The following is a 13,063-nucleotide window of genomic DNA, read 5'->3' as shown; positions in this document are numbered from 1 at the left end:
AGGGGAGTTCCAGGGTATCCCAGCCTGGCTCCAGAGCAGAGGGGCTCCAGCCCTGAGAGCATTGCTGTGGTCTTTAAACATCCCAGTGGTTCTGAGTTTATTTTTTAGTATCAATTGCCTGCAGGTTTCCCAAAGCCTTGCCTGCATTTTTCCATGCACACACCAGCGGAACCAGCACCAGCTCTGAGCTAACATTTCACCAGGCACTTGGACACTTGGGTCAGAGGCTGGAATGGTGATCCAAGTTAGCAGACACATTCCTGGGGCTGTGCCTGCCCTCCAGCTGTGTGCCAAACTTGAGCCTTGGCCCTTGGATCATCCACCTTTTCCTGCATGGGAAACACTGTGCCTTCACACATCTGACTTAAGGTTGAGCTCCAGGTTAAGTCTGAGGGCATCACTGAGAATGTTTTGTTTGATCCTTTTATAGTGTTGGACAAGCAGCAATGCTGGGGTGGGTTTTGTCTCACCCAACCACCTCCTGTTGAACTGGATAAATATTTGTAGGATACAATACTGCAGCTCTGGGCCTCTGTGATCATGGATGCAATGCCTACAGGACACTGTAGTACTGCCTCATTCTTTAAAGACATGAGTAAATACCAGGGCAAATCAAAGGCCTCTAGGGCACCTGTGGCACAGTCACATTGAGTTTTGGAGTGGAGACTTTGAGTTTGTAGAAATCACCTTTGTCACAACTTGCTGTCGTCTCTTCTTCCTTTACTCTCTTCTGTGTTTCTGTGCTCTGAATTGTTCCACAACTAAGCAAGGATGTGAGTTCTGGAATTTTCTGAGGATCCTCCCTATGTGGGTGTGTTCTGGACTTGTCTCAGCCTACAGCCCAGCCTTCTCTGCAGGGCACTGCACCTCAAGTTGTTATTTATGTCTCCAGGAAAGCTGATGTGAGAATTGAATGTTGATCTTGCAGGGAGAGCTGAACCAACAGAGAGGGCTTGTCCCATCCAACTTCCTGGAAGCTGTTCCTTTGGATGGTGGCACGGCCAAGGAATTCCATTCCAAAGAGAAAGAAGCCTCTCCACTGAGTGCTGAGAGCCAGGTGAGATGTGTGACAGCATGGCACTGCCAGCCAGGTGGCTGTGGCTGCAGCCTGGGCATTGCATGGCACGCAGCACCCATGGGATCACTGAACTCACTGCATGCAGCCTGTTCATCCCAAGGGAGTGCCAGGAGCTCTTCTCAAGGACTTACTTGTAGTGCAGAAAGTGACACAAAACAACCCCTGCTGGGGCCTCAGTGTGCTCAGGTAGGCAAGGAGTATTCAAATCCTACCAGCAAATTGTGTAGATCCACTGAAAGGTCAGTGGGAAAATCCTGCTGGAAGGAAAGGTTCACACAGTTCCCCAGGCACATGAAATTCCTTAAATATTACTATATCCTTGCCAAGGAGTTCTGAATTAGCAACCCCCAAACACCAATGCTTTTCCATCCACCCCAAGTTAGATATATCTTAATCCAGGCTGAGGTGCTTCTGGATAAATTCAGAACACGCTGAGGAGTTTCCCAAGCAGATCTAGGGGATGGATCCTGTGGTTTCAAAAGCATTCCCCAGAGTCAAGGGGTTCAAAGGTTAAATTAACCCCTTGCATTGTATTGCTGAGACTCTTGGAATAAAGGCTTAAGTAGGAAACTGGGGTCATGTCAGGGGCTGAGGCTGAAAGTGCAGCAGCTCCTTTGTCATTCCTGGATCCCCAGTGCTGTCTCACTGTGGAGAGGGAGGCAGGAGGGGCCCAGCTTGGTCCCACCTCACATGGGCTCAACCTTCAATCCTTCTTGGGAGGTTGTTGGCACTGTCATGTGGTGTCAGAGCAGGTTGGCTTTGAGCCATCCTTAGGGAAGCAGGTGGCCCTAAGTCCCTGAATCCTTTGTTGAACTCCCCACTGGTGCCATCCCAGCTTTCTGCTCTCTGCAGAATTTCTTGGGCTTTTTTTCATGCTCAGCTCTTCCTGTTCTCTGTATCTATATTTCTATCTTCAAATGCTACCTGGTCTTCCTTCACCTCAGCCCTATTCCTTGCTTCCTGGCATTCCAGGCTTTGTGGGTACAGGATTTGCACTCCAGCCTTGACGTCTTCTCAGGCAGAGCAGCCTGGCTCAGACAGTGAGGTTTGTGGGCAGTTTGTTGGATCATCTGCTGACCTCAGTGGCTCTCTGGGGTCCTTGTACTCCCCTGCTGGGGACACTGGTCCTTGCTGGGGGATCACAGGTTAATCAGCTGTTACTGCCAGGGTTTAAGAGCCCAGAGGTCACCCAGGTCTAACCTCCCTGGGGGTTAACAAGGATGCAGAGTGGGGTTCTTTATTCAGTTTCCCTCTCAAAATTATTTACTCTCACCAAATGACTCATCTGTTGAAATAGAGGGTGCCAAAGGAGACCTCAACCAGTAAAATAATGGTGGAATTCTAAGTGTAATTTAGTGCAGATCTTCCCTCTGGCATCAACTAGCAGCCACAGGGCCTGTTTCAGATTCCAGGGGTTGTTATTCTAGCCCCAGCCCACATCCTCCCAGGGACCAGGGAGAGTTCAGGTAACTTTGTCTGGCACTGGCAGGTGTGAAGTGTTTGCAAAGCCAAACCCACTTTCCTCTCTGTTCTCTTCTGCTGAGTTCAGTGGGTGACTGATGCCCTGCACAGCACTTTGGCCCACATATCCTTGCATGCTGAAGGGTATGTGGGCCAAACATTTACCTTTTCTTATGTTTCATGACATTTTTTTAAACACAAGCACCTTTCAGGTGTGTTAAAGACAACCCATATAAAATAGACAGGTTTCAGGTTTGCCTGCCCTTCAAACCTTTCCATTTGTCTCTAGTCCTTTGTGCCTGAGATCCAAAGGAGCCTCCCCTTACACTGGCTCTGACTTTTGGGTGCACAGAGCAGGAACCTGTTGGGTTTGGTAATTTTGCTACTCTCCTGATCCATGAACTGCTGTTCTCTGTAGTTGGAGGACTGGAAAATTCAGATAATTTTGATTAAACCAATTTTATTTTAGTGGGAATCAACTTGAGCTCCCTAGGCATGAGTGTGGCTGCTTCTGCATTGTGCCAGCCTGGCTCCTGTCCTGCTGCCTCCCTGCTTCTCCTGGACACCTGTCCCAGGGGATTCTGGCTCAGCACCCTCAGCACTCCTCCCATTTGTGCTTTGCAATTCAGACCTGTCTAAAAAGCTTCCAAACAAGAAGGGCACATTTGCCCCCTGTTAAAAGTGGTATATTTACCCTCCTCAGAGACAAAGTGGAATTAATTAACTGCATTTAAGTGTGTTTAATGATTCCTGAAGAGACAGAACCTGACCCCACAGTGGTTTTGGCTGTCACACCAATCACAGCATCCCAACCTGTGGGCAGAAAACCTCATGGGAAAGGCAGAAGAAATAAATACCTCCTGTAAAACAGGCATATTCCATATCCATCCCTGAGCTGGAATAAACTCTCCCAGTGATACAGTCATGCCTGAGGCTTTCCAAATTCCTGTAGCACTTTCACCCCATGGAGTTAAGGAAAACTTGCTTGTTCAACTTGCTGTTAGCAGAGCAGGCTCCCTGCAAATTCCCAGTCCCAGCTTGAGCCCTGGCACCTCAGGGGGGATGTGTGTGTACCATGGCAGAGCTTTGGACTTGGTTACAGCTTGTTCCAGTTGCAACAGAAGCTTCTCCATGAGTGATTTTTAAATCATTTGTAATTTCTTGGATGTGATGTTCTTACCTTACCTGTTCTTCACACTTCCCTTCTCCCTGCTGCCCTACCAAAGGCCTGAGAATAAGGACAATTTATTTCCAAATTGAACTGGGGAAGGTGGATCATTTTTAATTATTTCTGAATAAATCTTAAAATGCTGGCAACTGAAAAGGTGAAGCAATTGAACTTACAAACTGACAACATTTGGGGATTAGAATAAACAAACAAAAACAGCATAAAGGGGAGGATCCAAGAAGTTCTGGTCACAGCCAGGGCCCAAAACACTCATGCTTACCGGCTCAGAGCAGCTGCTTTAACACTGTTCTACTGATGGAATATTTTTCCATTGCTAACATGTGGTTTCTGTCAAAGACTGATTGTAAAGCACCTTCAGAAAGTGTTTGATTCTAACTGATTTCATGTATTTATTTCTGCCTGTGTTATGCACCCGGGACGGTTCTTTTCTTCAGAGAATGAGGAAGAGAAGAGTCCAGTGATAGATATGAATGATACATAGAGAGAGCAACCATGTAAGTGTGTGAGACCTTCAACCTCCACCCAGCCCAGCACCTCAAAGGCTCCTGCACCTGCAGTTGGCTTCTATTCTTGTTTGTATTTTGACAGGCTGGTTTGGGGCTGTGGTGGCAAATCCACCTTCAGGTCTGATGTCAGACCTTTCACTGCCACCTGGGTTCTGTGGTAAAGACAAACCATTCAGCACATCAAGTGCAGTTGGCTGGAACAATTATCTGGTGGTTTTGGGGACCAGGATGGGACTGTGCTGGATATTCAGGTTTGGGAAGGAGCTGCTTTGTAACTCAGCTTGGCCCTTCTGTTCACATCAACAACCAAAGCATCGTTTGGCCTTTGCAAGGTCCTCCTCAGTCTGAGCTCACTTCATGTTCAGCCTGGGGTTTTTTCCCTCTGGATTTTATTCCTTCCTGAGAATAGTCCTGAAAAACCCCTGCCCACCATCCATTTAAGAAAATAGTAACATTGAGGCCCTAAAACCAACCTTGTGTGGATAATTGTTCTGGGGCTGGGTGGGTGAGACCCCTCGTTTTGGGGACCAGTGGGAGCAGTCTTTGTTTTCCTTAGTTTCAAATGTTTGTTTTTCAGAAATTGTGTTAATAGTCACACCTGAGAGAGTACTAAAACCACCCCTGTAAACTGACATCACTCTTGTGTTTATCACTCTGATAACTTGTATGAGGATTTTGACAGAGCAGTTTTTCCTTTGTGTCTCTTAGAGAACCCCCACCCCCAATTTTCGTATGATTTTTCTCTTACCACATGAATCTGTGAGCTGGTTCTGTTGCTTTCATGCCACATAGAGACCTCTGAGAAAAGGAGAAATTGTTTGTGGGGCCACTTCAGGTCTGTCCTGAAACTGTTCCATCTTTACCAAAGAAGTGTTTTCCAATGGTGCATGGACAGAGCCTCCACTGCCCTGGCTGCACAGGGGCCTTTACATCCCTCCTGCATCACTCCCTGAGTTTTGGTGAGCCCCTTCTGATGCTATCCCAGTGCTTTTGGACATTTTATCCAAGGATTCTTTGTTGCACAAATCATAGTTTCTGGAGTAGAACTTGGGGATTCTTTCTTTTGCTCCCAGCTGAGAGAGTGGGCTGCAATTTAGCCCACTTGGTTTTCTTTTTTCTCTTTGCCTCCATAAATCTTGCATTTCTGGCTGCATATGGTTCATCTGGATTTATGTGGGTTTGCTCCTGGACTCCTCAGACTGGACTAACCCTGGGCTTATCAGCACCAAGTGCTGTTCTTTGCACAGTGGAGCTGCCAGGACAGACAGAGGTTGCAGCTGTTGCTTCATCATTGATTGGAGTGGTCCTTTCAGGCAGAGTGCAGCTTTCCCAAAGGCCAGCCTGGGCCATCCATCAGCATGTGTGACATCCTGCAGCATGTCCTGGACAGCAGCTGGCCTTAGGACACAGTGCTGCACACCTGGAGTGTTGCAGGAGTGCCTTGGAAAGCAACATCTTCAGGTGAACAGAGTGTGAGCTCAGGAAAAGTCAGCTGTGGGATTGGTTACTATCATGGGGAGAGGCAGAGAGGAGTTTCAGCTCTGTCCTGTAATTCAGGCAAGGGAGAGTCTGATGGCACTGGCACAGCTGAGTGATTGCTGTGAGGCAGAAGTTGACTCTCAGCTTTGTGGTGTTGGGAGGGGTCACAAATTCACTCCAAGATGGAGCTCCCAGTGCTCTGCCCACTCAGGACTGACTCCATGGGTGTTGTAGGTGCTGAGTCTCACCCAGAGCAGAGGTTTGTGCTTGTCCTGGGCCAGAGGTGCTTCCTGCCTGCAGCAGCCCCGACCAGCACAGCTCCCACCTGTGAGGGAGGAGAGGGCACAGCCCCTGGCTGCTCGTGGTCCCAAAGGAGGTTGGTGCTGAACCAACACTAGGGTGCCAGAGCAGAGCTGCTTTGACTTTCCACCTTGGGAAGCTTTAAATAAAGTCCCCACAGGGCATGAGCATGGCTGTGCTGGAGTGGGGCAGCAGTGCTCTGGGCTCTGCTGCCTTATTCAGCTGCTTGCCCTGCACAGCGAGTGGGACCAGGACCAGGCACATCCAGTCCTGCCCAGGGGCTGCTGCTGAGATCTGCACACAGTTCCTGGCTGGAGTCTGATCTTCAGGAGTGCTTCCACTCAGGCAGAGAGTCCTGCTGGCACTGTCACCATCTCACATTCCCTCTGGGGGCTTTGGCTCCTGCAGACCTGTGAGGGACTCAGTGAGAGGCCCAGGTAGAGGGATGCTGAGGGTGTGATGTTCCAATGTCAAAGGACTCTTCCCTGGCACAGGTCCAGCCACTCTCACCTTGTGTTTTGGGGAATGCCAAGACAGGATGTACAGCTGGAGCTGGGAAGCTGCTGGTGTGTGAAAGCTGTGTGGAAGAGAAGGCAGTGAGGCTAAGGCTCTCCTAGCCTCAGAAACCCAGAGCCTCTTCCCTGTGGAGCTTCACAGCCTGTTGGGAAAGGTTGACCTGCCAGATTGGTAATTGTCACTGTCTGGACAGCCAAGCCTAGCAAGAGGAGGTTGTGGAAGGAAGGCTGCTGACAGGAACTGATCTCTCGGTGCTTTGTGAAGAGGAAATGGAGCCCAGGACTAGGGCACATTCTGATTTCCAAAGGAAACAGCACTGTTTCAGACTGGTGGGTCCCAATTAACCATCTCAAACACTCAGGAACATTCCTGTGTGCCACTTGCTCCAAGGCTTCTCCTTGTGCTGCTCCGTTGGTGTCACTGCAGAGCACCACACTTGGCTTTCTGCCCCTCCTGCCTCTGGATCTGCTGGATGCTGAGCAGCCTTGCAGGACCCTCAATTCCTTTTACTACCATGGCTGCTATTGAGAAGCCTCAGGGCTTAGCCAGTCTCCTTGATCTTGTGGAGGTCTTGCAGAGCACTTGCTCTTATGAAATTTGGCTTTGTTAATGTCCTGGCTTCTGTCCCAGAGTATGCTGGGAGCCCAGCAGGCTCCATGGCTGAGGACTCATGGACTCATCAGTACCTGTCCCCATCCATGCTCTCAGGAGCTGCTTCACTTACTTAGCTGTGGAGCAGCATCTTTCACCATGTGCTTAGTGGGTCTTTTGTGCTGTCCTGTTCTTAGCCCAAAGTTCAGGAATTTCAGGAATTCTTAGCTAAGGAAGGGTTTGAGTTGTAAGTAAAAATTTAAATCCACTGGAAACTTCCTAAGTGGACCTGCATAGAGGGGAGAAGGCCAGGTTCTCTGGCTGAGGTTTATGTTGGTGTGATCTTCAGCAGCTCTAACTTGTGCTTTTGTCTTTTGTGTTCTCTCTTTCCCACCTAGCTAAATGCAGATGGGTCTGTTGATCAGAGTGACTCCTCTCCATCTCCTCCTCTGCCAGCACCTTCCTGCCTTGTCCCGGGCGAGCAGAGGCCAGAGCAGGCATCGCTGGCTCTCCTCGTCTGCAGTGATGCACCTGGGCAGAGGAAAAAGAAGAGAGGCTTCTTCTTCAAAGGGAAAAATCTCTTCAAAAGACTTGGGTCCAATAAAAAAAACTGACAAGGGGTTTGTTTATTCCATCCAGGCTGCCAACACAGCCCCAGAGACTGAGAGCTCAGGAGAAGTCCTCTGCAATAAGCTGATTATTTTCATAGGGAAGAAGTATGTGTTGAATAGAGAAAACTGGAGAGCGTGGGAGCTGAGAGCCCCTGGGGGAAAAGCGTGAGGTGTGAGGGCTCAGCTCTGGGATCCAGCATGTCCTGCTCCATGCAGCCCTTGGTGCACTGGTTCCCTGTAAATATTTTAATTTAATGATTATATTCTGGCTGTAAGTTAGCTAACTGGCTTTTCCCAGCAAAGCCCCAGCCCCTTAGGAGAGATCCCTTGTACTCCATACCTTGGTATTTCTCTGCTCCAAAGGAGGTCGTGTCAACTCCTTCACTTCCTGCAAAGAAAATTTGCACTTTTCTGTTCCTGTGACTTCCCTTCGCTGTCTCTGGGCTGATGAGTGAGTTCTTATTTGTACTGTAACCCTGTAAATATGCAGCTGTGCCTCGGAGCATCCCACACTGCCTCAGTCAGCTTCCAGCACGAGGATCGCCGGGAGGAAGGAGCGATGCCCTGGTGGGGCTGGGCTGCTGTCAGCTGCTCTTGCCTGGTTCACCTTGACCATGCACTGGCTGGGGACTCCGCCTTATGATTTATTTATCAGTTTATTTATCAATTGATTTATTTATCTACCTATTTATTTATTTATTTATTTGTCCGTCTGCCTCTCCACGGTTCTGTTGAGCTGTGTCTGGGAGCTGCTCCCAAGCCAGTGCTGGGAGAGCAGTGCTGGGGCTGGGCAGCTTGCACTGTTCTTGTAGGAGAGGATGTGTTCCTGCAGTTGAGATGCTGCCCTGTCCAAGCACGGAGGGTTTTGTATGCCATGGTTTCTGTCCCTCCCCATGTTTCTTTCTCTGCATGTTCCAGTGGGTCCTTGTTCTGAGCAGGGCAGTTCCGTGAGCTCCGTGAGTGGTGCCAGCACAGCGGCCGTGAGTGGTGGTGGTGGTATGGTATGTTTTTATTTAATATCAAATTTTATTATAATAAATTCTATTTTCACAAAAATACATTTTTCTTTAAAAAAGCCAAAGATTCAGTGATGCTTCTTTGGGGGGGTGGGTGAGGAAATTATACCAACCCCATGCACTTTGAGGGTGTTGTGCACCTTCTGTGTCACCTTCTCAGAGGGACAGATGTGGCTGTGGATGCTGCAGGTGTGAGGTGAGGGCAGGGGCTGAGGTGGCAGCCCAGGGAGGGCTGTGGGCATGAGGCTGCCCAGAGTGCCTGGGCTGGATCCCTGCACTCCCAGCTCTGTCAGGGGTGTGGGCCTGCACCTGCAGCCTCTGAGAATCCAGCCAAGGTGCCAGAAGTCACTGCGGGAATTTGGGGGGATTCTGCAGGGTTCCTTTGACAGGAGGGACTTGTTTGGGAAGCTGCTGCTCCCTAGAGAGAAATACTCCATGAGGATCCTGATAGCACAGTAAGGCACAGTGTCCTGTGGTGGATGGGAGTCAGGGCAAGGACACAGCAGAGCTTTGAAAGGATGAGGTGCTGCAGCTCTGCTGGAGTTTCCGTGGCTTCTGGAGCAGCCTCAGTGATGAAACTCATCAGCAACCCAGAGCTTTATCTGCAGCCTGTCCCCCCATGGAGGAAGTCATTGCTGTTCTAACTGAATTTACCAACCAGAGTTTCTTAAGTGAGCTGTTGAAGGTCTTTTGAAAGAAACTGTCATTGCTTTTATCAGTTCCTCTGGGGATTAATTGAAGAGCAAAACTTTTAGGCTGAAAAGCAGCCGCTGGAACATTCTGGGGTGTGCCCAGAGCCAGAGGCCCTCTGGAGCCAGTGCCTCCTGGTGCTTCCATCCTCCCCACCCAGCTGAGTCTCTGGGACCACGACGTGTGTGTTGTGTCTCTACCTCCTGTAAATTTTGCTGGGATAGGCCCAGAGCCATCATTCAGCAGTCTCCCTAGTTCAGCTGGTTCCCCAACACCAGACAGGCTGTACAGCAAAGCTCAGACAAGTCTCCATGAAAAGGATTTTAAGATTAAGAGCTTTAAGCTGTTATAGATAAACATGAAAAACTACAATAAACAAAACAAAACAAAAGGGGCAAAATAAAGATGTAATCCAGATGTTCTGCTTTGCATCCTCTGCTTCTCATCCTGTGCCATGGCCCAGGTGGGTATGGCACCTCTCTGCCCGGGGGAACTGCTGGTGGCATCAATACATTCCTGTTTCCATTCTCCAGATAAGCAGTATGTATTGTCTGAGTGCAGGGGTTTGGTGCTGGTGCTCGCTGGAGGGCTCAGCCAGGCCCGTGGCCTTTCCCATTCACCCTGATCTGGGAGCAGGGTCACAGTCCCCAAGGAAAGTAAACATTCAAGAGGCAAAGCATCCTGCAACCCCCCACTTCCATGGTTTCTGAAGCAGTTGGAGAACAATTCTTTTTTTGAGAGCAGTTTGGTGTGGTGTCTCTCAGGGGTTGATGTAGGAGTGTGTGTGTTTAACATCTTCCCCAGTGATAAAGATGCTCATGGGCACCTGGGCAGTGTCGTGGTGACACCAAGCTGTGTTGGTGGGAGGTGCCCTCCTCACAAACTGGAGGGCAGGGACTTGGCATCCATGAAAACAATCTGGACTGCCTGGAGAGGTGGAGCTGTGCAAAACTCATGACACTTAACCAGGCCAAGTAAAAGGTCCTACATGGAGTTGGAGCAATCTTAAGTCCAAGCACAGGCTGGGAAGATGGATGGATGGATGGATGGATGGATGGATGGATGGATGGATGGATGGATGGATGGATGGATGGATGGATGGATGGATGATGGATGAATGGAAGGAAGGAAGGAAGGAAGGAAGGAAGGAAGGAAGGAAGGAAGGAAGGAAGGAAGGAAGGAAGGAAGGAAGGAAGGAAGGAAGGAAAGCTGCCTTGAGAAGGACTTGGACGTACTGGTGGATGAGAAGCTCAACACAGAATCATGGAATGGCCAGCGCTAGGAGGGACATTAAGGTCATCTGGTTCCAAACCCCTGCCATGGATGTGCCCCAGCCATGTGTGTCAGAAACCCCCCATGCCCTGGGCTATCCCACTCTGGGCAGAAGGGGAAGGGGAGATTCTACCCCTCTGCCATGCTCAGGTGAGACCCCACCTGCAGAGCTGCCCCAGCCCTGTGGCAAACTGCAGAAGGACCTGGAGCTGCTGGAACGAGTCCATAGAAGGCCATGGAGCTGCTCCTGGCCTGGAGCCCCTCTGCTCTGGAGCCAGGCTGGGAGAGCTGGGGGTGCTCACCTGGAGAGGAGAAGGCTCCAGAGAGAGCTCAGAGCCCCTGCCAGGGCCTGAAGGGGCTCCAGGGGAGCTGGAGAGGGACTGGGGACAAGGGATGGAGGGACAGGACAAGGGGGAATGACTTCCCACTGCCAGAGGGCAGGGATGGATGGGATATTGGGGAGGAATTGTTCCCTGTGAGGAAGAAGTGGCTTCCCTGGCACAGCATACCCAGAGCAGCTGTGGCTGCCTGATCCCTGGCAGTGCCCAAGGCCAGGCTGGACAGGGCTTGGAGCAGCCAGGGATGGTGCAAGATTTCCCTACCAAAGGCAGGGAGTAGAACAAGATGGCCTGTAAGGTCTGTCCCAAGCCCAACCCTTCTGTGATTCTCTGAATTAAGTTCCTCATTGTGAAACACATTTCCCAGCACTGTCATGCACTAACTGTCCATAGCCTTTGAAACATCCTCATCCTCCTCCTCTATCTGATGCAGCAGGGGAGGGACTCAGAGCTTTGCAAATCCACCAGCTCTGCCCCTTTGCACAAGAGCTGTGCTGTGGTCTCTGTTGTGCAAACTGCTGTTCTGGAGCTACTGCTGGATCTGTTTCTGGTACTGGAGCTGGTTCTGGTGCTGGAGCTGGTGCTGAAGCTGGGACCTCAGGCAGATGTTCTGCTTCTGTGTCACACTCTGAAAGGGGTGGGCTGGAGACCTCCTGAGTCTCTTGGGTTAGGGTTCCCTGAAGGCTCGGGGTCTCATTTAAGGAAGCATTATCCCCAGGGATGCAGGCCCCCCCTCTGCTCTGGGTCCTGTCCTAGCACTCACCACTATCCTGGGTGGTTTTGTACATCTGTTGGGAATTTTCTTGGCAGTACCAGGTGTCATTGCCTCTTGTCCCATCCCTGGGCACTCCAAACAGCTCTGTCTGCTCTGCAGCCCTTCCATGAGACAGTCCAAGTCAAGAGTAAGGCTTCCAGAGCCTTCTTCCCTCCAGGTTGGCCAAACCCAGCTTTCTCCTGGGCTCAGGTGGGTTCCCTCCAGGTTGTCAAAACCAGTCTGCAAACAGGACCAGCCTCACTGGGCCTCACTGCAAGATTTGTAATTTGTTTTCCTGATTTTCTTTAAAGTATTAAAGGACCAGGACCATCATCAGTTCATGGCTCCACTTACAAGGAGGCAGCTTTGGGGATGGTGGATCCCAGCTTTGGGGATGGACACACCCAGATGCCAGGGGCACTGCACCACCTGGACCATTCTGCAGCCACTGGGGGTCCTGGGGTGTCCATGCAGGACAGTAAGGTGAAGACCTTCATCCAACCGGCCTGGCAGCCTGGGGAGTCCTGGCAGGAACTTGGTTGCTCCCAGTCTGTGCTGCTGATCCAAGGAATTCTGATCCGTGAGCGCAAACACAACTGCAATGTGCAGTGAGGGGGAGCTGAGGAGCAGTTCCTCTGCCTCCCCGTGCACTTCCATGCTCAAACACATCCCTCACTGATCCAGCAGCATGCCCTGTCAGCATTTGTCCATCAGATGCTCTTGCTCTGGGACAGGGAGAGGGGCTTTGCCCGTGCAGGGGAGATGCTTTGCCAGCTGAGCTCCTGGTGCAGTGGCACTTGGGGCAGACCAGATGCTCCAGACCAGAGCTGGAGGGTGATGCCTGTTCAAACCATCATCCCAGTGCCTTCTCCTGGGCAGGAGGAAGGAGCAGTTCTCTTGGACCCCCGGGGATGTGGGGCAGAGCCCGTCAAGAGGTGGGATGGGGAGTGCTGGGCACTGCAGGTGTCTCTGGGGGTGGATGTGAAAGCCTTGCTGTGACCTTTAAAAGCGGCAGAGGATGAAGAGCACCACGGCGGAAGGAACTTTGTCCCTGGAAGGCGCCCCCAGAAGGGCTCAGGGCTCTCGAACCACCATGAAGTGGTCACATCACCTTCAAAAGTCCCGGGAAAGCTCCGGTGGAGCATCAGGCTGTGTATCCAGCTGCGAGCAAAGGAGCCTCCCGGCGGGCAGAGGGTGGCAAGTGAGGTGGGCGCTGGCCTGGCCGGGCCCCCACGCCAGGGGAGTGCCCGGGGCAGCCGCTG

The 13,063-nt window shown here is 50.9% G+C and overlaps 1 protein-coding gene across 7 annotated transcripts in view; it reads left to right on the top strand.

Moving 5' to 3' along the window:
- TSPOAP1 (TSPO associated protein 1) overlaps window positions 1–8,806 on the top strand; it is a 68,055-nt gene extending 59,249 nt beyond the window's left edge. For 6 of the 7 annotated variants that reach the window (XM_059486814.1, XM_059486813.1, XM_059486811.1 and 3 more), the window contains 2 exons: window positions 929–1,057; window positions 7,519–8,806. In XM_059486814.1, coding sequence (XP_059342797.1) covers window positions 929–1,057; window positions 7,519–7,734 — 345 coding nt within the window. In that variant the 3' untranslated portion in view covers window positions 7,735–8,806. Of the gene's footprint in view, window positions 1–928; window positions 1,058–4,162; window positions 4,223–7,518 lie in introns of all 7 variants that reach the window. The other variant, XM_059486812.1, reaches the window with a different exon arrangement.
- The last annotated feature ends 4,257 nt before the right edge of the window (window positions 8,807–13,063 follow it).

The sequence above is a fragment of the Ammospiza nelsoni genome, chromosome 21 (genome assembly GCF_027579445.1).
Source record: "Ammospiza nelsoni isolate bAmmNel1 chromosome 21, bAmmNel1.pri, whole genome shotgun sequence".
Classification (NCBI taxonomy): domain Eukaryota; kingdom Metazoa; phylum Chordata; class Aves; order Passeriformes; family Passerellidae; genus Ammospiza; species Ammospiza nelsoni.
The sequence above is the reverse complement of the archived record's forward strand: the minus strand, read 5'-3'. Positions and strand labels throughout refer to the sequence as shown.